Raw genomic sequence first — 24142 nt, 5'->3', positions numbered from 1 at the left:
CAAAATACATTCATAAAAACACCAAACATTTCACGTCATCTAAAACAAAACCAAGATAACGGTGGTATAGGCCTTAGTCGATAATCTAAAACTAAATACTTTGAAAAATGAGTAAATTATAACCTTTTGCTAACATCTGGATATATCAAATGTCTGAGTGTACGTAAAGATTATTATGAGACTTGTCAAACCACTGAACAAATTAGTTATACATCTATCTTGCATTACTTGGCTGCAAATGAGCGCAGTAGTGGCTGAGGAGGATATCGTTGTATAATTTATAGACTTGGAGACTGGAGAGGCGATGTAATCATTCTTATGAGAGTGCCTAGGGTCCATCCATCACTCGCAGGCAGTTTTTAAGCCGTGTTTGGTGTTTGGTAGATAGATCGAATAAACAGGAAAAGCCTGGCTCCTCCAATCACTGCAGCTCACTCGAGTTTAGTTCAGTGAGGAGTCTACGAGGTGCAGACATGACCATTACTGCAGAGAAGATTACATATAAAGCTGTTTCTCGAAGCTATTACAAAGCGCTCAGCAACTTATGAGCCTGCGGGTGGTAAATGTACTAAAATAAGGTGAATGCAGTAGCTGTGTGTATAGCCATGCGGTGACGTTTATGTGAAGACACGCAGACTTAGGATGGACATCAATATTTAGTCAGTAAGAATTTAATTATAATTCTTTTTATTCAAGCTGCATCGCTAATCAGTGCATTAATTTGTATCGACATGTTAAATGCACATAGAGTCAGCCATTTTGGAGTCAAATTAGAGAAGCCCAGACCTGCAGAATTTATAAATATTTGTATATCTTGGCTTGCATTTGACAACCTGTTTGCACAAAGTAGTAAGTGGCTACTCCTATGCAATTATCATAATGCATCTAGAAACAGCATGCTCTACACAAAATGAGATATTAACAACGACGGTGCGTTAGCATAGCTTTCAGGGGGCCCTAAGCTGAATTTGTCTCTGGGGCCCTGACAGTGGATGTCTCCTGGTTCAGCTATTGGTGATTCACATTTGACATATTAAAACTCTGCTTTCGTCACCTCGACCAACAGTATTTGTGTTTATCTGAACAACATCAGACTGAAAACATCCAGAATGTCACAACTACAACAGACACAAGAACAGATCACAAATATATAAGGGGAGCTGAAGAGTTTTTAAATTTTAGACATTTTTTCTTTGTTTTTGGTGGATTTTAACATGTTCCAGTTGGCGACAGTGGGTTTACATTTACATTATGTCGGGTCCTTGCTCCGGTGTGAACACAGAGCTGCCCTCATCTCTGCACGACTCAAAAACAAATGTAGCAGCAGCAGATATTTTACTACTATAGATATAAAACTAATGTAATTATTTTAGAGGGATATTCAGGCTGCTGTAAACACACAAGCCCTGTTTCCAATAAAACTTTATATATTATATTATTTTCAATATAAATGTATGAGCTCTTGGGGGCCCCCTGGTGACCTCGGGGCCCTAAGCAGCTGTTTAGTCTGCTTATAGTCTGAACCGGCCCTGGGTGCAGTTATAATACAACCTCATGTGTCACAAACTTTTTTTTGTTGTTGTAATTTTTCACAATTAGGGCTGCAAGACTAAAAATCACAATTTGAATGGATGCAATTAGTGAATTGCAAAGGCTGCAATATTTTGAAGAACCATAATTTTCTCCACAAACAACAAAATATCTTATTCTGCAGAAAACATGCAAACCCTGCATTTGTACAACTGTGTTCTGAAATGTGATTCTTGTATTAGTTTGTTCATATTCAGCCTTTTTGTCAAACCGTCTAGACTGGTTTAAAATGTGAACTTTGAACAGGATTGCAAAACATAAATCGCAAATCTAATATATGTTATTGATGTACCTGGAATGTTACACAGTGCAGTATTAAAGTTGCAGTCACCAAGAAGTTACAGGTGAGATTATCTTTGAATCCTATTTTTAAAACATAAATCACAAATGTAATAGCAATACGCGATTACATATTTTGTAATGATACCTCTTAAGCAATGTAATCAATATTATCTGGGGGTTAAAGCTAACTGGAGGCACTTCTCTGTCTGAAGCTCTGATACTCGAGTTAGACTTTATCTTAGTTTGTTTTAACACAATACGTCCATAAAGATGTTTCCTAATGTGCATATTGTGTCACCATGGTAACTGCTGAACTGTGTGTTTTGATGAATAACACATTTTGTCATTGGTCTAACATTGTTTTAATGTGTCTCTTTTGGGACCAGACACTTTTACCGTGAATCCCACACAGTTTAATCCTGCCAAATATCACATTAACACTTCCCTCACCTCCTGACACCCTGTCAGTTTGAGTTTTCTGCTGCTCTTGTCATCTCTTTCTTTCTCTCTTTCTCCTCTCTCTGTCCTGTCCATCTCATCTCTCTCACTCGCTCTCTCTCCCTCCCATTCCCTCTCTTCTCTCTCTCTCATCTTCTCTCTTCCCTGCTATTCCCTCTCCTCTCTCTCCCTTCTTTGTCCTCTATCTCTCTTCTCTGCCCCACATTCCCTCTCTCCTCACTCTCTCTTCACTCTTTCTATTTTTCATTCTCTTTCCTCTCCCCCACTCTCCCTTCCCTCTCTCTCTTTCTCCCTCTCTCATCTCTCTACCCCCCGTCTCTCTCCTCTTTCCTCTATATCTATCCTCTGCCTCTCATTGCTTCTCTCCTCTACCCTATCTCTCTTTCTCCCTCTCTCTTCTCCTTCCCTCCCCTCTCCTTTTCTTTCTTCCTCTCCTCTCTCTACTCCTCCTCTCTTCCTCTCTCTTTCTCCCTCCCCCTTCTCTCTCCTCTTTCCTCTGTCTCTCTCCCTGTGTCTCTCTTCTCCCTCTCCTCTCTCCCTCTCTCTCTTTCTCCATCTCTCTTCTCCCTCCCCGCTCTCTCTCTCTTTCTTTCTCCCTCTCCTCTCTCTACCCCCTCACTTCCTCTTTCTGTTTCTCCCTCTCTCTTTCCCCCTCTCTTTCTCTATTCTCCCTCCCTCTCTCTCTCCCTCTCTCCTCCCCTCCTCTCTCTTTCTCCCTCTCTCTTCTCCCTCCCCACTCTCTCTCTCTCTCTCTCTCGCTACCCCTCCTTTCTTCTCTCCTCTCTCTTTTTCTCCCTCTCTCCTCCCTCCCCACTTTCTCTCTCTCTCTTTCTTTCTCTAAACTCTCTCTACCCCTCCTTTCTCCTCTCCTTCTACCTCTCTGCTCCTTCTCTCTCTCGCTCCTCTCTCTACCCCTCCTCTCTCCTCTCCTTCTCTCTCTCGCTCCACTCTCCTCCCCTTCTCTCTCCCTCCTTTCTCTACCCCTCCTCTCCACCGTCTCTCTCTCTTTCTTCCTCTCACCCTCTCTTCTCCCTCCCTGCTCTCTTTCTTTCTTTCTCCCTCTCCTCTCTCTACCCCTTCCCTATCCTCCATTTCTTTCTCTCTTTATCCCTCTCTCTTCTCCCTCCCCACTCTCCTCCTCTCTCCTCTCCTTCTCTTTCTCTCTCGCTCCTCTCTCTACTCCCTCCCCACTCTCCCGCTCTCTCTCTCTCTCTACCCCTCCTCTCTCCTTTCCTTCTCATTCTCTCTCGCTCCTCTCTCTACCCCTCCTCTCTCTTCTCCCTCCCCACTCTCCTGTTCTCTCTCTCTCTCTCTACCCCTGCTCTCTCCTCTCCTCCGTCTCTCTCTCTTTCTCCATGTTGTGCTCATTAGTGATTCTTTAAAGTAGTTTTCACTCTCGTGGTAGTTTTCAGTTCATCACGTTCCTCAGATCACTCACTCGCTGCAGTATCAAAGCTCAGTCCTGATACGTCTCCAGTGACTAACTCTATTCTGAGTACACACTTTTCTTGGACACTTTCAGAGATTTGCAGACGTCCTTCTATTTTGCCGCCAGTGCTCACTTAATCAATTAAAACTCGTCGTCGTTATAAATAATGTATGGAAGTTCCAGGTAGTAGTCGTTTAGAATTATTATTGATAAAACAGCGTCGCATTAAGTGTTAGATTTGCAATCTCAGGCAATTTGTGGCGTAGATAGGAGCACGATGTAAAACTAATTGGAAAGATAACCTCTATTTGCAGATTCAAATGTGTTTATCTGCGAGGAGGAGGCTGTTAAACATGTAAACACACTCATAAATCACTACAAGACACGCTGTCTCTTTCAGCTGTGATGCTGTGTAAGATAAACCAGAAGAATCATACAGAATATAGCATTTGTAGTTGTAAAACCCCTCACCACACACTTTATACACTTTTCTCACACAGGCATTAACATTTTTGTCACATTTCTCTCTTGTTTAAACACTCTTAAACTTAAAACCTTCGTATATTATATCCCTCTTCCTCAATTTGCCGGTGCAGAACGTTTCATCGACATTGTGGGTTTTGTCGGGGAGAAAACGTGCAAATATATAGCACTTCAGAGTCACACTGTGACAAACGTTTATGTCAATTTGTCTGAACACATTCTGTACTGTACAGGAGACACGGCACGGAGGAGACTGATGTACAGTGGTCCACAGTCCAACAGCTAATCAGGACGCACAACACACCACCTTCAAGGAACCACTTACCCATTCACACACCAGTGCAGACAGTAGGTGGGTTAAGCATCTTGCCCGGTGACACAACAACAGCATTCATCTGGGGAATCGCATGCCATGTTACAGGTCAGATCTGTGCAGAGGGGACCTTTCTCATCATAAACATATCAAACTGATGCTTCAACAACTGTAAGCTAACAAACAATATTGCTTCTATGGATTACAATTTTCAGTGGAATAAGTACAAGCAAGTGGAACTGGTCAGATAATATAGACGCTTGATTAAAGGTACACTGTGTAACTCCCCGAACCGCCACCTTAACGTGGTGGAGGAGGTTTGAGCACCCGAATGATCCTGGGAGCTATGTTGTCGGGGGCTTCATGCTCCTGGTAGGGTCACCCATGGCAAACAGGTCCTGGGAGACGGGTCTGACTAAGAGCGGTTCAGAAGCCCCCTTATGAAAAGAGTTAAATCAAGGACAGCTACGTCGCCCGGACTGGTGTTACCGGGGCCCCACCCTGGAGCCAGGCCTGGGGTTAACAAGGAGGGGTGTTGTATATTTTAGCTCTGTGGGTAACGTGATTAGTTTTCACTATTAAAACAATTAAAGTAACACATAGAGCTCTATTTTAATTAACAACTTAATTGAATAAATTATTACACTGGTTGATTGGAGCTAAATTTTAACAAGAGAATTGGATTTGGGAAAAACGTACCTGTTATACAGAATAGGCTCAGCCAATTAGGGAGGGGCTCTATAAAAGGAGGAAATCTCAGTGGCTGCGAGAGAGGGGCTGTATGTACAACAGGTACTGCAAATGCTGATTCTTTTAAACTTTTTTCTTGTTTTTTGTAAAAATGTTTGGTGAACAATAAACACACTTGGGTCTGGACTGGACTAACTGTCTCAGCTCTGCTCTGTTCCTCTTTTAACCGCTAAAGTTGCTATCTGGGCGATTACACCTATGTGAATGAAATCATTTTATAACTTCACTCAAACCTTCACTTCAACCTTTTGTCATTGAATTGTACATAATGTCTTCTTGTTCTAAAGTGCATTACCCGGAGCACAGTATGTATTTATGTGCTGTTGCAACCACGTCTCAGTCAGGCTATAAACTGAAAATGACTTCTACATAAATCAATGAGCTGAACACATGACAAGCTTCAGTGACTTTAACATAGATTGAATCAGAGGGCAAAGCACAGCAGCACGCATGATATGTATTGGCATTTACTATTAATTAAACATGTACGGAGAAAATCATTAAAGGTCCTATATCACGCAAAACAGACTCTTGTGAGCTTTAAGTCATGTTATAATGCTGCTACTTTATCTAAAACACACTCGGATTTGTGTTTTGTTTCATTCACACATGTTTGATTAATCCTCGTTTATTAATCTGTTTACATCCCCAAAGCACCAAATGCTCTGTTCCACTTTGTGATGTCATGAAGTGGTAGTTTTCAAGTTAACAGCTACGTTTTACTTTTAGTTCAGTGTATATATGGGCAAATCCAGGTCTAAAATCATCCAAATGATTCTAGTAAAGGTGTGTGGGGTTTAAAAACACAGTGGAGCGCTTCCTGTATTACCACATGACGATGTCACAAGGTGGAACGGAGCGTTTTCAGTTTGAGAGAAGAACTCAGCCTAAATATGCAGGTGTGTTGGTGTTAAACATGTGTGAATGAAACAAAACACAACTCCAGATATGTTTGTGATGAGTAAACAGCATTATACGATGAGAAAATAGTGTAATATGAGCTCTTTAAGCTGTGTTAAAAGCCAAAGTCAAATGGTGGTTTGGGTTCTGAGGTAGAATGCATGACTAGAGGATACGTAGGGTTGTCAAAAGTATCGAAAGCAGACAGTAATTGATCCTAAGACTAGTATAAACAGTAGATACTCATTTGAGCAGGTATCAGTGGTAAAAAAAAAAAAAAAAAAGTCACATTCTCAGCACAGAAATGAACTTTTCTGAACATCTTTAGAATTATCTTAAGCTGGATCAGAACAAGTATAAGACACATAGACTCGTACACACACTTGGACCACTGTGAACCTACTGGACGACTGAGGGATTACACAGATATAAGACACGTGGGAATATAAAAGAAAGTACTACTATTTAATGTTGAAAATCACGTTCTATTGTCTAAACACCTCGAAAACTACGAAGGAGTTCACCTCTCAGATCTGACCTGGTCCCATCACCTGCTTCTTTCCCTGTAGATCAGAGGCGTCAAACTCATTTTCACCGAGGGCCACATCAGCAAAATGGCCGCCATCAAGGGCCAGATGTGACTGTGCAGCAGGATAAATGTCACTAAATGTAAACAAATGTCATGTAAAATAAATTGAACTACTTTTAAACTTGTTAAATAACTGTTTCTGTATTTGTTAGTTATTCAAGTTGCAAATATTACGTGTCTGTGTAACTCCGTGTAACTATTTGTGTGTATTTTGTGTATTTCCTGATAAACTGACATTTTTGACAAGTGTGTATTTGGTCACACCTTCATCACTGCTTGCGCCATGTTTGGTGTCAAAATGTCGACGTAGATTGTACCGATCCTGCCTCATAACACAAAAAAACATACAGATTTTCTCCTTAAAGCACAAACTTGTATTCACCTTTAGCACCTTTCTTGAAACTGCCTTCCATGCCGACAATTATTGATTATTTGCAAGTATTTCTCAGTGTCACTTGCCTTAATTTACCTTCTCGCGGGCCATATAAAATGACATGGCAGGCTGCATTTGGCCCCCGGGCCTTGAGTTTGACACATGTGCTGTAGATGAATGAGTTTAATAACATACTGTGGGACATTCAAGGCAAAACCGTCGTATTTCCATGGAGACAAACACATGGCCGAGTACTGTACTGTATAAAACCATGTATAAAAGTATGTCAGTAGTGCCTGGTTGTAGTACTCTGTATGTGGAAAAATATCCCCATTGAGCCAGCTTCTAACATACAGTTCCTTATGGTTCCTTAATACTACATAAAAACGCTCCGGACAATGCAGCACTTCCGCACAGCCCTGTATTCAAAGCCTTCAGACGCAGCTGGAGTTGATGCATTTTTATTTCCTCTCGGTTGTGGAGACAGTGAACTTTGTCCCTTCCTGTTTCCCGTACAATCAAAACAACATGATTGGGACATGTACGGAGCATAACTGCCTTTGATTCCGAAAGCGTTTGCAAAGAAATAGACAGGACTGATTTTGCACTTGTAGAAATAGAAATATATCATTTAGAAGAGGCCAGAAAGTGGGGTTATTTTATCGTAAGTGTGGGACAAGACCCTTTCAATGGTAAAATAAATGAAAAACCCATCGTTCTTGCAGATTTTTGTACAGAGTCTATGGCAACAAGCCAAATACATATACATATACTGGATACCCTCTGGTTTAAGGGCAAATGCTTAACCTACTGCACCACAGAATAAAGCATAGTATCAAAACTGCTTTGTGTAGAAAGTTCAAATTTCATAACAGGCTCTGTGCACAATTGCATGCTAGCTAGCTCACTACAGCTCCTTAGCCAATCAGGACGCAGAACACAATGCACGCTCATTCTCTGTGAAAAAATGTAAAATTGCACAAAAAAATCCGCAAAACTGCGAGACCGTGAAAGGTCAACTGCGATATAGCGAGGGACCACTGTACTATGCCTCAAAATTAGCATTAGCATTAGCGCTGAGACACAAACATCTCTCTTGCGAAACACAGACGAGTCGTCAGCTAGTTCTCAGTATTCATTTTATTTGCGTAGTGTTTAGCTTGTTGTCAGTGTTTCTGTCCACTGCCTGATCTTTAAATATTTATTTCTTTTATAGTGACTCTGCAAAAACCTCATAGGGATAAAATTGGACAGGAAGTAGTGACGCTAACAGTGAGGCTACCGGGCGCTAATGTGCACAGAGACTATTTAGGGGAAATTATCACCAGAATTCTACATAAAAGACAAAGCTAATGATAAAGTAATGATATATTTGGATATCATGGGCTAGCATACTGACCTCAAAGCTAAAAGTTTCAGGTAAGTTCTCGATTTTAATGACAAACTTAAACACTTTTGGCAACTTTCTAGAAGGAATAAAAAGTTATTGTAGCTTTAAATGCAAATGATGGAGCATTTTACGACATGACTGCTGTGTTATTATGCAAAGACGTCCGCTACACCGTAAACATTTATGACACAAATAAATCAGAGGGGCACTTTTAGCGAGCAGATGGATAATCGCTCAAATCGCACTTTTTATTTTTGAGCGTAATCTAAAATCGCACATCTGTTTATCAACATCTGGTGCATATGACCCAGAGAAACATTCAATTTAAAGTTTTAGTTGCAAATTTGGTCCTCCTTCGGGGCTTTTGGAACAACACTTTGTCATTTGGAGTCCGATCAAATGGAAAGTCACTTGTGTTTGTTCATGATAAAGTGTGGGAAGTGCTCTTTACACTGACAGTTTTGGACAAGGCGCAGTAACACCAAGTTCACACCAGGGGGACGGCCAAGTCTCAGGAGGCAAACGTCCCAGAACACCACACTCTGAAGAAGAATGTATGGTGCATTCAAAACATAGACTGTATACGTCACCCACAGCATTCAGCTCCAGTCAAATGAAGCTCATCGAGGCTAGCAGTTATAGCGGCTAATTTGGAGTCAAGTTGCATATTAGGAATTCTGATTCTGACCACAAGTATCATAGCAACCAAAGAGCCAATCCGGGGCGAGATTGTTGAAGGTAACGCCACTTCCCAGCCAGGGAGCAGGCACTTAGCAAGACTGTCAATCAAGTCTGTCGCTAAAGCTAAAGGGAGCAACGTTGGGAAAGAAAACGCCTGATCTGTCTCTTATTAATGTTCATATTTTGAGTTACAGACACAACAGCGAAATAAAAAATCACGTAAAGCAGGTTAATACAAACATTTTAAGACCAAATGACAAGCCTGAGAGAAGCGCTTACAGAGAGAGGGACAACAGTTTTTCAATAGAAAGTGAATTGGAGCCAGAGTCGATGGAGCTGGAAGTGCGCCCATGATCACTTTCTATTTGGGAAGTGGCAGCTAGCAGGTTAGCTATGTCAGTTTATATATACAGACTATGATTCAAAACTAGAAAAATTAAGAATAGAAACTGTGAAGATTGTATATGGGGGATCTTTTATTAAATTAATTATATAAATGATATTCTTAAATTCCAGCTCATTTTGCAGTATTTTCTATTATTAAAAAAAACAAAAAAAAACAAAACACATTCATATTTTGCATATCTTTGTGATCCTATTTTACTGATCATCTCTAGTGTTATTATTATTTTTATTTATTTATTTATTTATTTATTTATTTATTTATTTATTTATATTTTTCAATGTTTTGTTGATTAGCCGATATCCAATAAAACAAAAAAAACCAAACAAAAACTCACTTTGGGTTGCCAGATATCTTGACTGAAACCAGTCTGACATAAATCAAAAGGGCTGTGTAAGATGCAGTATTCTGTGTACTCAGTATGTGACAATTCATTACACAACCCTAGTAACTGCAGATAAATGAATTTAATAACATACTGTGGAACGTCCAAGAAAAAACAATCATATTTCCAGGGAGATAAACAAGTGGCTAACTCTTCACCAGAAAAGCTGCATAGCGCGCCTTTAAACACGCCTGGTTGTACTGTATAAAATCATGTATTAAAATATGTCAGTAGTGCGTGAGTGGCAGCCTGGTTGAAGAGTTCTTTGAAAATACTTATAAGCAAAAAATATCCCCATTGAACCAGCGCGTACATACAGTTCCACATGAGTCCTTTATATTACATAGAAACACTTTGGACAATGCAGCACTTTCTTTCTTTCTTTCTTTTTTCTTTATTTGTCAGGGACCATGTACAAATTCATTAATCTTACAAAAGAAGAGATGATTTGTAGTAGTCAGCTTTATTTTTTTTACAATTATTCAGTATGTTTTGCAGCTGTAAAACCCCTCACCACACACTTTGCTGTGTCCTCAGTGTGTAACAACTGATTTGTTTGTTTATTCAGATCCCCATTAGCCTTGACCTTGACAGTGGCTATTCCTCCTGCAGTATTTTAACATTTTTACATAGCGCTTTTCCACCTTGAAGTCCCTCACAGCGCTTTACATCAAGGAACCTCTCACCCATTCACACATTCACACACCAGTGTACGCAGACACTGGGAGTGAGGTGTGTTAAGGCCGAAATTGCAAAAATATCAACGCGTAATAAATGATGTGGTCTTCTTGGACTAGTCTTGGCCTTTTTCATCAGTGCAGTCTGCAGCTCTTTGTCGGCTGGTTGCTTCACTGAATCGACTTCCAGATCTTAAACACACTGGGTCATAATAACTCTCCTCCTCCTGTTCCTTTCAGCGCTCCGGTCCTTCAAATCTCTCTATCTGTAAAAGTCCTGTAGGCAGAGGGGCAGACAGGAGTGCAAGGCTGCGCTCCTGCTGTCTTCTACTTTATCTTGTCATCGTCAAACTGGATCCCGGGTCTTTGAGAACAGAGTGTCAAAGCTCTGTGTTTCAATCTGCAGTGCCACATGCCGAGGTAACACTTCTGTGGACATTTACACTCAAACTGACAACTGTAAGGCAGCGGGGGAAGGTAACGAAGTGCAAGGAGTAAAGTACTGAATTTTTAGGTGTCTGTGCTTTACTTAAGTACATTTTACAGTGGGTACATTTTACTTTTACTTCACTACATTTGAGAGCAGTATCTGTACTGTTTAGTCTACTACATTTTTTAACTGGACTGAAAAGTAAAAAGTACTTTTCATATGATTTAAAGGCTTATTTTGACTATGTTCGCGGAAACATCCTGACTAAAGTTTTTGAGCTTCGGGTTTGAGCAAAACAAAAATAAATGCACAAAATTCATAAGAAAAATTAGGAAATTGTTTCGTAATGCTACTGTTGACCACATATCACTGCATTTAACACTTTGACAAATGAAATACTTGTACTTTTTACTTTTAAGTGCATTTTTAAACAGGTACTTTTAGTTTTACTTGAGTAACAAAACTAAATACTTCATCCACCAGTTTTGTAAGGTACAAACCAATAACGCAGAACTAAACCTGGACTTGACTGGGAAAAAACAAACTTGGGTTAGTCACACCCAAAGTTATATCGGGAACCTTTTATGAAGTACTAGGAAGTTATAGTAATATGTTGTTTTTGTTTTGTTTTGTATCCTCATTTATGTTCATTTTTGTGTTTTGTTCTTGTTTAGACTCGGATTAGTCCAGTTTTAGACCTCGTTTAAATCTTGTCGTAAGCACAGAACTGAGAGTTATCTTGCAGAGGTATTTCTTTCCAATACTTTCCTCTATTTACATACTAATGTTTACACAGCAGACTTTCAATGAAAACACGAGCACTCTTAACCAAAGTTTAGGCTTGTACTTGTACTTGTGTGTTGTGCAGTAGACCCTCCATCTGCACGTGGGCGGCCCTCACACCTCCAAAAATCACACTCTCAATCTAGTCTGGTTTAAGTGAGCCAGACTCAGGAGTGAGCCCACGGACAATCTGCCCCGGCTTCTTTTGTGTAATGTCAGGTTTTATACGGATTTGACTGACAGAACACGCTCTCCTCTCTGCTCTCTGTGTTTGGACTGTGAGTTGACACGAAGCCAGAGACTATGGGTTTTAGGCGGGATACGGCCGGGATAATACCAGAGCTCTGTCAGAACTGAAGAAACTACTTAAATTAATAAATAAATTAATAAATGAATAAATAAATAAATAATAGATAAATAAATAAATGGATAAATAAATACATAAATAAATAGAAAAATAAATAAAGAGATAAATAGATAAATAAATAAATACATAGACAAATAAATACATAAATAAATAAATAATTGGATGAGTGGCAAAATTTTTGGATTAGTCAACTTGATGAACTTGAGTCAAATGATTATTTCTATTGTACATTGGGACTTTTATAATAATTTATTAGCCAAATAACTATTGACATATGGTGAGTAAAGGCCATAAATCTAAACCAATAATATTTACAAAAACATGGTAAATGGTAAACGGTAAAATTTGTATGTAGCGCTTTTACTTCGTCAAGACACTCGCTTTACAACAAGGAATCACTCACACATTCACACACACACACACACACACACACACACACACTCATACACCAGTGTACACAGACACTGGGGATGAAGTAGGTTAAGTGTCTTGCCCAAGGACACAGTGCCAGTATTCATCTGTGGGAGCTGGAATTGCACCGCCAACCTGTGGCTCAGCGGATCTGTTTGCTCTACTGATGATGTTTATGTTAATGGGATTTGAACTGCCAACTTTTTAAAAATGCTTTATTTAAAAAAGCTCTTTAAGTATGCATTTTATAAATACAGTATTTTATTTTTATTTTTTTAATGCAAGACAAACAAACTTAGTGGTGGTAAGACATACAAGACATGACATGGTTTGTGGATGTAACAGTTGTTTACAATTGTATGTGACAAGTCTGTGTTGTGTTGTGTGCGTGCGTGTGTGTGTGTGTGTGTGGGGGGGGGGGGGGGGGGGGAGACATTTCTGTGATTTTGAAGGGGGGTAAGGAGAAAGTAGAGGAGATAGTACAAGTAATTTGTAAGTAAGTAATGTAGGTATAGAGAATATTGATGGAGAAAAATAAAAATAATAATAAAAAATGTACAAAAAATACATACAATAATAATAATAATAATAATAATAATAATAATAATAATAATAATAATAATAATAATAATGATGATGATGATGATGATGATGATGATGATGATGATGATGATGATGATGATGATGATAATAATAAATACAAATTATTATCATTTTTATAAATACAGTATGTTTTTTATAGTATTCTTTCATTCTTGTCTTGACTATTCTAGTCTTACTTTTCTTGAATCTTGACAGAATTCAACCTTTTTCAAGCTTTTAATTCCAGTTCATTCTCTGGAGTGACCATTTCTGCTCTTACAAGCGTCATTTACTTGAATTATGCTCTGAATAAAACATGTTTTGGGGTCAAGACCCTTTGTCCACATATGTCAAGTCTGATTTGAACTAAGCCATTAATGTCCTCTCACTTTAAATATAAAGAGGAACATGGTATAATGGGCTTTGCAAATATCCAGTCCTTTACTTTATGAACATAGCAAAGCCCCCTGGAGCTCTGTCCCTGAAGCCCCCTCTCTGATCAGATCTTTTATGGCACTGTAATGTTACTAATGGGGAGCATTTATAAGAGGATATATAGGTGAGAGCCAGGGGCAGACGGGGGCAGACAGGGGCAGATTAGCAACTTTTGGAGCCACAATGATGACTCCGGGAGTGGTTAATCCTCTCCATGATCCGGGCGTGTGTCAGTGATTTAGAGCTAAAGGCAAAGAGCAGCACAGATTTAAACCAGATGCCCCGGGTGTCATAAATGAGAGAGGAAGTCCTGGATGTTTACAGTTGTGTAACATGACAACTGGACTGGAGACTAATGTTTCAGAGATGCTTTGAGCCAGGGTTAGATCTGGTTTAGTCCTGGTTTTAGTGTAGCCAGTGTAGAAATGTCCCAGCTCTGTGGCCAGTATCTGTCAAGTGAATTATCTGGTTTTGGGCTTTTCTTTTGGGATGTTTCCTGCAATGGAAAATATGTATCAGACGTCCTGTATGAGTGGATTAATCCTGCATTAACCTGGGGTTAAATCTGGGGTTAAATCTGGGTTATACCTCGGACTGGAGCTAGACTTGGTTTAATCCTGGGTTAGACCTGGTTTAGTTCTGGGTTAGACCTGGTTTAGTTCTGGGTTAGACCTGGTTTAGTTCTGGGTTAGACCTGGTTTACTTCTGGGTTAGATCTTGTTTAGTTCTGGGTTAGACCTGGTTTAGTTCTGGGTTAGACCTGGTTTAGTTCTGGGTTAGACCTGGTTTACTTCTGGGTTAGATCTTGTTTAGTTCTGGGTTAGACCTGGTTTAGTTCTGGTTTAGACCTGGTTTAGTTCTGGGTTAGACCTGGTTTAGTTCTGGGTTAGACCTGGTTTAGTTCTGGGTTAGACCTATAGTTTATTCCTGGTTTGTGGTCTGTATTTATCAGATGTCGTCCAAAGAGGAAAAAAGAGGACGGGTGAAGCAGGTCGGAAATGAAAGTAGCAGTTCAAATGAAGTTAATGGTACTTTTTACTGAAACGAGCCAAAGTCACAGTGTTACTTCTGAAGCTGTACACATCAAAATGTCAGAGTGGATCACCTACTCCTATATCCGAGCTTTGAGTCATGTTGTAACGCTCTTACCTCCTCAAAAACATCCCTGGAGTTGTGTTTTGTTTCATTCACGCAGGTTTGAGTAATCATTTATTATTAGTCTGTCCATATCTCCAACGCTCAAAATGCTCTGTTCCACCTCGTGATGTCATGACGTGGGAATTTTCTTAATTAACCTCTACCTTTTACCTTTTGTTCAGTAGAGATTGGCAATTCCAGGGCTGAAATCATCCAAATTATTCTAGTGACAGTATATGGCGTTTAAAAACAAAGCGGAGCACTTCCTGTATTACCACATGATGACATCACAAGGTGGAACAGAGCGTTTTCAGTTTGAGAGAAGAACTCATCTCCAGGTCTGTTTGGGATGAGGATACAGCATTATAACATAGATCAGAACAGTATAATACGGGCTCTTTAGGGTTACCTATAGATGTGCTCTATATAGAATGTAACTGCAGTCGCTGTACTTAAAGGAAACCTGTTCAAAAGCCTCAGGGATGAACACGAACGCTTCAAAGAATTCAACCTTTTTTTTCTGAATGTACAAACCTAAAAACATGATGTAACAGGCGAATTTAACCATGTAATATTGTCAGGGTTTTAAAACGGGAGGACGTCTCACCAGCAGATTCAGAACAAAAGGTCTATTTCTGTAGTGAATCTGTCATATTCTAAAGTAATTAATAAAGAACAAAGTATCAAAATGTATGCGTCTAAAAAAAACATTATAGGCCTAAGAGATTAGACCACAGTAATTAATAAAACAGTCTGTCTTTTGAATAGATAAACGTTCTCACAGTGGCTTTCAAAACTCATGAACGTCGTAATGTCGTCTGATATTCAGCGATTCAATTATAACTTACTTCATCAAAAACACACCTGGAGTTGTGTTTTGTTTCATTCACACATGTTCGAAACAAAAACCCTGCATATTTAGGCTGAGTTCTTCTTTCAAACTGGAAACACTCTGTTCCACCTTGTGATGTCATCATGTGGTGGTGATACAGGAAGTGCTCCAGTGTGTTTTTAAACTCCACACACATTCACTAGAATCATTTGGATCATTTCAGAGCAGGAGTTGCCAATTTCTGTTGAAGTAAATAAAGGTAAACGTAGCTGTTAACTTGAAAACTACCACTTCATGACATCACAAGGTGGAACAGAGTGTTTTCAGTTTAATGTAGAATTATGCAAACGTGTGAATGAAACAAAACACAACTCCAGGTATGTTTTTGATGAGGTAACAACATTATAACATGGATTAAAGCGTCGATTTTGTATAAAACAATGCACTTTTTTTTTTCCATTTTGTGTTGTTTTTTTTTCATTTGTTGCAAAATGACCCTGTGGTGTTGCCGAATCCTACATCCATCATCGATTAAGAAATTAAAATTGCAGAATGAAGTAAGTACAGAGCAGTGGGCACAGTGCAGTGAAAATGGGGATTGATCAGAAATATGGAGTCTGAAAATAAACGATTAAAGATTCCTCAGACATGCACAAATCACTGCACACTCTGAGAGGCAAATGAAAAAAATAAAAATAAAATAATGCTCTGAAAAGTCAATTTTGCAGACCAGGCCTGTTTTAAGCTAAAGAAACATAAATGTAAAAGCAAATCTGTTAAATGTCTGACAGTTCCATGGTTTTACTCTTACACATTGAACTCCACGCACTTTACTCGACTCTCAATCTTCAACATATCTCAAAGTTGTGTTGCTCCAAAGTTACGATCAGATTGCGTTTGTCCCGCTTATTCTTTTCTTTTCGTTGGCCACGTAGAATCACAACAGAAAATAAATCTCCACAGATCAAGTCGCAGATAAAGTATTGAATTTTTATCTAGACAAAACAGTAGCTCCACACCATCTTTCTACGACAAATACAGCACATCTGTTACCTCAAATACCCCCGAACGTATACACAATCTATAAGTTACTATTAAAGGAGCACTCTGTAACTTTTCTTAAAGAGAGTACACCACCTGCTTTTCTCCATGGCGATGAGATTGCTGTAGAATGTTCCGCAATATAGCATCAAACTTGTGTAACTTGCACTTTATGGCTTAAACTGGAGGTGTTGTGATGTATGAAAATAGGACCGTTGCCATGGCAATTAGCAATTCAAAGCTAAATATCATATCCTCCAAAGGTTACTGAAAACCGTGAATATACAACTCCTGAAAAATTTTAATTTTTAGGGCCCATGTTGTGCTATTTTCTGATTTATTTTCTAATGTTTCCTCATCACAAACAGACCTGGAGTTGTGTTTTATTTTCATTCACACACGTTTAACACACAACCCTGCAGATTTAGGCTGAGTTCTTCTCTTGAACTGAAAACGCTCTGTTCCACCTTGTGATGTCATCATGTGGTAATACAGGAAGTGCTCCACTGTGTTTTTAAACTCCACACACCTTCACTAGAATCATTTGGATAATTTCAGCCTTGGAATTGTCAAACTCTACTAAACAAAAAGGTAAAAGGAGCTGTAAACTTGAAGAACAGAGCTTTGGAGATGTAGACAGACTAATAATAAAGTTACTCAAACACATGTATATCAAATGAAACACAACTCCAGGTCTGTTTTTAGGTGGTAACATTTTAACATGGCTTGAAGCTCAGTGTCTGTTCTGCGTAATATAGGATCTTTAAAAACATGCATTATTTCTGTGAGAAGGGTCTTCTCTCCGCAGATCTGACCTGCAATGTGGCCTGGTTGTGTCATCTCCATGGAGACAGATGCATTTATGGTCATACTGTGAAAATTCAGAATGCATTTAAAAGTGTGTTTTACTGCGTGTCTCTTTGAGTTAAACCAGATTCACCCATGTAGGGCTCTTTACAGGATGGATGCATTTAGACAAGTTTTTCAGAGGAGTACAGAGTCTTTCGAGGTCTGTTCTTTGAAGTATTCAGATAATGTGGCTATACTGTTTGTATCTCCTCCATGTTTACAAATCTGCACCTGATGCAGAGCCACGGAAACCAAGAAGAGGAAGTGAATTCATCTCCTATGTTTGGGTAACTCTTTCATTATTAGTCTAGTTCAGGAGTGAGTGAAGGATGGAGTGTGAGGGTGACAGTTGGATCGGTGCAGCGTCTGCAGTGATGCGGTCGCTGTATTGGTCCGTTGTGGTAAAGAAGGAGCTGAGTCGAAAGGCAAAGCTCTCGATTTACTGTCAATCTACGTTCTGGCCTCACCTATGGTCATGAGCTCTGGGTAATGACCGAAAGGACAAGATCGTGGATACAAGAGGCTGAAATGAGTTTCCTCTGCAGGGTGGCCGGGCGCTCAATCACACAAGAGGAGCTCTGAGCAGAGCCGCTGCTCCTCCACGTTGAGAGGAGCAGCTGAGGTGGCATCTGTTCATCTGTTCAGGATGGACGCCTCCCTGGGGCGGTATTCCGGCATGTCCCACCGGGATGAGGCTCCAGGGAAGACCCAGGACATGCTAGAGGGACTATGTCTCTCGACTGGTCTGAGAACACCTTGGGGTCCCACCAGAGGAGCTGGAGGACATGTCTGGGGTGAGGGAAGCCTAGGAGTCCCTGGCCCCGGATAAGAGGAAGAAAATGGATGGATGGATATTAGTCTGTCTGCATCTCCAAAGCTCCAAATGCTCTGTTCCACCTTGTGATGTCATGAAGTGGTAGTTTTCAACTGAACAGCTCCTTTTACCTTTAGTTCAGCACAGACTGGCAACTCCAGCTTTGAAATCATCCAAATAATTCTAGTGAAGGTGTAGAAATTTTCAAAAACACAGTGGAGCACTTCCTGTATTACCACATGATGACATCATAAAGTGTTTTCAGTTGAGAGAAGAACTCCTCAGCTTAAATCTGCAGGGTTTGTGTGTTAAACATGTGTGAATGAAACAAAACACAACTCCAGGTCTGTTTGTGATGAGGAAACAAGATTAGAACACAGATTAAAAAAATGGGTCCTTTAAGGTAAGTTTGAAAACAATATTCTGCTTTTATTTGGAATCCACGGGACACACATTGGAAAAGTCATTTCAACAACTGAAATACAAAGCAGTATAATATCTGATTTGAGGCAGTTAAAATGTGGGCGTAATCGCTGCTGGGTAATTGTTTTGGCATTTTAAAAACAAATGTGTCCTAAATAATTAATTCAAGCGATTCTGTCTATTGATATCTGTTTACTTTGATTCCATCTCACTGTACAAGACTATGATTAGTTTGTTTGTTGAAATAAATGTTGTAACAGAACCATATTTGTGTATTTGCAGTGGTGGAACGTAATGAAGCAAAAGTAGTAAAGTACTGTACCTAAGTATAAGTAGATTTTAAGCTGGATACTTATGGATTTTACTTTTACTTCACTACATTTGAGAGTAGTATCTGTACTTTCTACTCCACAACATTCATGAACAGGACTGAAAAGTATTTTTTTATAATTGTTTGAACCTGCTGAAACGGCTGTGGGTTTATTTTTAGCACGTTTGTAGTTGGAGCAAACAAAAATATACAAATTAAAAAAGTGATCAAAATTCAGCACAAATCTTTCTCAAAATCGATACATTTGAATCATAATTAGATCTCAAACGCTGCTCAGAATACTTTTACTTTTTACTCTTTAAGAACATTTGTAAACAGGTACTTTAATACTATTACTCAAGTAGATTTTTTATGTGATACTTTTACTTTTATTTGAGTATTTTTTCATCCAAAACCAGTTACTAAAACCTTGAAAATGCGTACAAGCAATACAAAAATGAAATGTTGACACTACATAACCGCTGTCACGCTTATATTTATTTGCTTTATCGGCTTAAATGTGCACGTTTACTCGAGTAACCAAGTAAACAAATGACATAATGCGCCTTTAAAATAATCAAATGAAAAACGAGACATTACACATTCAAACAGGCTAAACATTCTTTTGTCTTGTGTAAATCTCTCTCCTCTGTTCCATCCTCCCATTCTCTCAGCGTAACGAGAGCCAATCCGCTGCCACGTCTCATCCACATTGATTCTTATTGGATAAATCGGAAACAAAACCGCAGGATTTGCCCTTGTGCCTTTGACAGTCGGTATTGATCGAATTGTGCAACTCAAGCCTGATGAAAAACAGTGATTATTATGGCTAAGGAGTCAGTGCGACACCTATTCGATCGGAAATTTTAAAAACTGTTAAGGGACCTGTACCATAGACTGTATAACGAAAATTTGACGTCACCCACGGCGTTCGGCTCCAGTCAAATGGAGCTCATCGAGGCTAGCAGCTATAGAGGCTAATTTGGAGCCGAGTTACATATTTGGAATTCCGACCACGAGGATCATAGCAACCGAAAAGCCAATCCGACGCACGGCTGTTGGAGCTAACGCCACGTCCCACTTTGCACGGAGAAAGAAGGCGCCTGATTTGTCTGTTATTAATGTTCATATCGTGATTTACGGACACAATAGTGAAACAAAAATACCAGGGTCATGAGCGCTGGTTAATATGAACATTTTAAGACCAAACCTGACAGCAGCAGTTACAGAGAGAGGGGCAACAGTTTTTCAATAGAAAGTGAAATGGAGTCAAAGTCGATGGACCCGGAAGTGCGACTTTGCTCACTTCCTATTTGGAACCTGGCGGCTAGCAGGTTAGCTATGTCCATTTATATATACAGACTTCCATTTTAGCTAAATGTATCTCAACGCAGATACAGATATATTGTGCACTGTCTGGACAAAAAAAAAAGTCGCCACCTGGATTTAACTCAGTAGGTAGGAATGAGCCTATAGCTACGAGTCAGATCTAGGTTCAGCAACAGTCTGTGCTCAAAGAATGAGGTCAGCTGACACCTGAATATATTGAATGTGTGACGTAATCAAAGCTAAAGGAACAACCAAATATTAGAGTGTGTGAAATAGTTTTTTGGTGATGACTTTTTTTGAATAAACAGCTCTTAAGGTCAAAATAAGATTGCTGTGTGTTGTCTTGTATTATTGTGATATAATCAGGTGTTAGCATGCTAGGTGCTGTTATCTTTTTTTCTCATCACAGCAGAACAGCATTCTGGTATATGACAGCTGTGAAAACCACTTATTAAGTCATCACTGTGAATAATTAATAATGAAATGCATATGGTAAATGAGGAATTACTAGAGATTGATCGTAGATTTCTTATTTTGTGCTTCTACATTGGCTTTATTATTGTTGTATGGTTAAATCATGATTATCGATGAGTTAAACAGTCTTAACAGCCCTATACTGTAGTTTATGTAGTAGCATAAGAAACACGTGTATTTTATGCAGTGCCATTTATCGGCTCAGTTGTTCTATCACAAAGAGGAGACAAAATGAAAAATGAAAATGACTTGTGTTGTTTAATATTGATTTTGTGTTCTCTTGAAGGAAGCAGATGTCTGTTTACAAGACTGTTATAATGCAAACAGGGGTAGTTCTTTCAAAGCAGAAGATATCAAACAGACACACTGAAATGCACTTTATAATAAACAACGCAATTATGTGTAATGCTTTACACATAAAACACATTGTTGTGGTTTAAAGGGGCAGGATACAGACAAAGAAGAAGACAGGAAGCTGGTAAGATAACAAATATATTGGGATAAGGTTAGGTAAGGTTCCTACAGTATGAAAAAAAAAAAATGCTAGGGTGATGCAGGTTAAAGAGGACAGTAGCAACGTCTGATGTAACAACAACCATTTACTCAGACCAAATGACTGAACAGGCAATGTCCAATTTTACCAAGGTAAAAGGAGCAACCACAGTAACACGGAGGTTAATTCATTCATTAATCATTGAATTTATGCAGCGACTTTCATGACAACCAAACACTTTACATGCATTATTTATCCACCCCACACTTGGTGGTAAGATACTGTTGTAGCCACAGCTGTCCTGGGGCAGACTGAAGGGAAGCAATCGACCTGTGCTGACCACCAACACTCACACACCCCTTTCATCCCAGGTACATGTGGGTGAAGTGTCTTGCTGGAGGACAGTTTTTCCCTCCAGCACCCCCTTGTGGCACCTGGTATTCCCCACAGTCTCCCATCCAAGTCCTATCCAGGCCTGGCCTTGCTTAGCTCCTGAGATCAGACTGGATCAGGTCTCTTTAACTATGTTAAAGGTCCGCTCTGTAGCTTTTCTTGTGGAGCATCTGCCACCGGTTTGTCTCCATGGAGATGTCATTACTTTGGCTGGAATGTTTTACATTACATCAGTGAATGTATCTTACATGTATTTATTCAATTACAGGTGTATTTTATTTATCAAAAATACCTTGAAAAACATTCAAGCATTCACACTGGGAGCAGGGTCATTTCTCCACAGATCTAACCTGTAACTCTGCCTGGGGACATTACCTGCTTGTCTCCATGGAAATAGAGTTTAAAAACAGGTAAAGCTGTAACATTTCCATGGCGACAATAAGCAGGTGGGGGACCCTCCATCAGAAAAGTTACATACTGTGTCTTTGAGAAACATAACAACATGTGCATTTGTAAAGACAGTGTTAATATTTGACATCTTAACAGCACGTGCCCTAGTTTACTGCGTTTATTCAAATAGATGAAAATGAGTTTAAAAAGTACAGTGTGTTACTCGCCTTTGTCTGAAAAGCTTCCCAAATAACACCACTTATTTGTTTATTACGCTGCGTGTGATTCACTACTGACTGGGGGAAAAGGCAGCTGAATTTTACATCCACTGTTCCCTTTCAACAAAACCCTTTTATTCGCGCGCATGGAGCTTGGATACTGTGCTCCAGGGGGAAGCGGTGGGTTTATGCATTGCGCACAAATTCAAAAGCAGGCAACTATAGCCAGCGCTCCTTCACAGCTCAGCCAACCAACACCAATGAAAAATGTCACCAAGCCCGCTCCATATTTCCACTATTATCCAACCAGCATATTCTCCAAGTTTGAAAACTCAGCGGAGCGTTGCCAAATAATGCACGCTTTTGTGAACGGTGACAGGAGACACAACCGGACCTGAGATCGATCATATTTTTGCCCCCGGAGCTAGATTTCCCTGTTGGGACTTGGAGGTTGAAAAGTGATGCAGGACCCGCGGCGAAATCGATACCTCTGTGTTGAGTCACACGTAAAATACCCTCACACGCGCGCACACATTTACGCACACACTCATGGACCCGTGAATCCCCCCTCTCGTTCAAGTGAAGGGAACACAATTATTGCAGCTGATGTGTGGGGGAAATACTTAATTACTCTGCTTAAAAAACTGGATGTAGAATCAAAACTGTCACGTATAATTAATGTGCGTTAACGTTGCGTAATTGGTTGCGTTAGACTGTTTTTGAGACATGTTGTTGCAGTGAACACCATAAACTGGGTGCAAAACTATTATCCATTTGACTAAACATGTGAGAAATTGATCTGTGTAGCCCAATGAATAAAATATTATTAACATGGCACGTGCTCAAAGTTGTAACCCGCTGGTCTAAGCCGTGCGTAAAACCAAAATCGGTTCCTTAGTTTGACAAAAGCCACTACAAGAAGAGACAGGGTAAGACGCGAGACGTGAGTTGAATGAAATCCAGCCACTGCGCCAATGTTCCCTCATACACATTCACAATATATATCTGAAACAGAGCCGTGAACGGATACTTCTACATAGGAACCAACATGCTTTTGGGTAAATACACGATCCTGGCACGCACACACCAAACTGTGCATCAATAAGCATCACCAGCGCAACTTTACCGCTCGGGTTTTAACTTTCAGCCGTCGCCTCCTTACCTTGATCGTCTTGGTGGACTGGCATTTCACCTGATGCGAAACACTGGCGGTTTGGTTCATGTTGAGGAGAGATCACAACCACAAGAATATAAACCAAAATCTGCAGCCTCGTATCCGAAAAAAACAAGGAGTCAAAAAGAAATAGAGCCGATACAACTCGTGCGTGGGATGAGAGCGGGGTTGTTCCTTCGCTGCACTGTAAACGAAGAGAGGAGAGAGAACCGCTGCGCTCGGCTCCTCTCTCCACGCGCCCTGGTGCTGATTGGTAACCAGGGGCGACCGGAGAGAGACCTGTGCGGAGATATGGGCTTAATATTGTGAAAATGACCAACAAATTTCATACACTAGGGCTGTCTTCAGAATATTGCGCATGGAGAACTAAAATATAACAGTTTGCTACACTGGTTTACTTCTCTGCACAGGCTAAAGGTTCACTGTGTATTTTTTTCTGGTAGAGGGTCTGCCACCTGTTAGTCTCCGAGGAGATATTGTTGTGTGGCTGGGGATGTTCCACCGTATGGCATTAAACATTGGACTACATCTATCTTTTATTCAATGACAAGGT

At 39.9% G+C, this 24142-nt stretch overlaps 1 protein-coding gene across 1 annotated transcript in view; it reads right to left on the bottom strand.

Annotated features, from left to right (window-relative positions):
* Positions 1–23779, bottom strand: part of LOC117389521 (inactive dipeptidyl peptidase 10-like) — a 364225-nt gene extending 340446 nt beyond the window's left edge. The window contains exon 1 of the mRNA XM_033987204.2: positions 23578–23779. Within this exon, the coding sequence (XP_033843095.1) occupies positions 23578–23637 (60 nt within the window). The 5' untranslated portion in view covers positions 23638–23779. The remainder of the gene's footprint in view (positions 1–23577) is intronic.
* Between the last annotated feature and the right edge of the window lie 363 nt (positions 23780–24142).

This window comes from Periophthalmus magnuspinnatus, chromosome 21, assembly GCF_009829125.3.
Source record: "Periophthalmus magnuspinnatus isolate fPerMag1 chromosome 21, fPerMag1.2.pri, whole genome shotgun sequence".
Taxonomy (NCBI): Eukaryota; Metazoa; Chordata; class Actinopteri; order Gobiiformes; family Gobiidae; genus Periophthalmus; species Periophthalmus magnuspinnatus.
The sequence above is the reverse complement of the archived record's forward strand: the minus strand, read 5'-3'. Positions and strand labels throughout refer to the sequence as shown.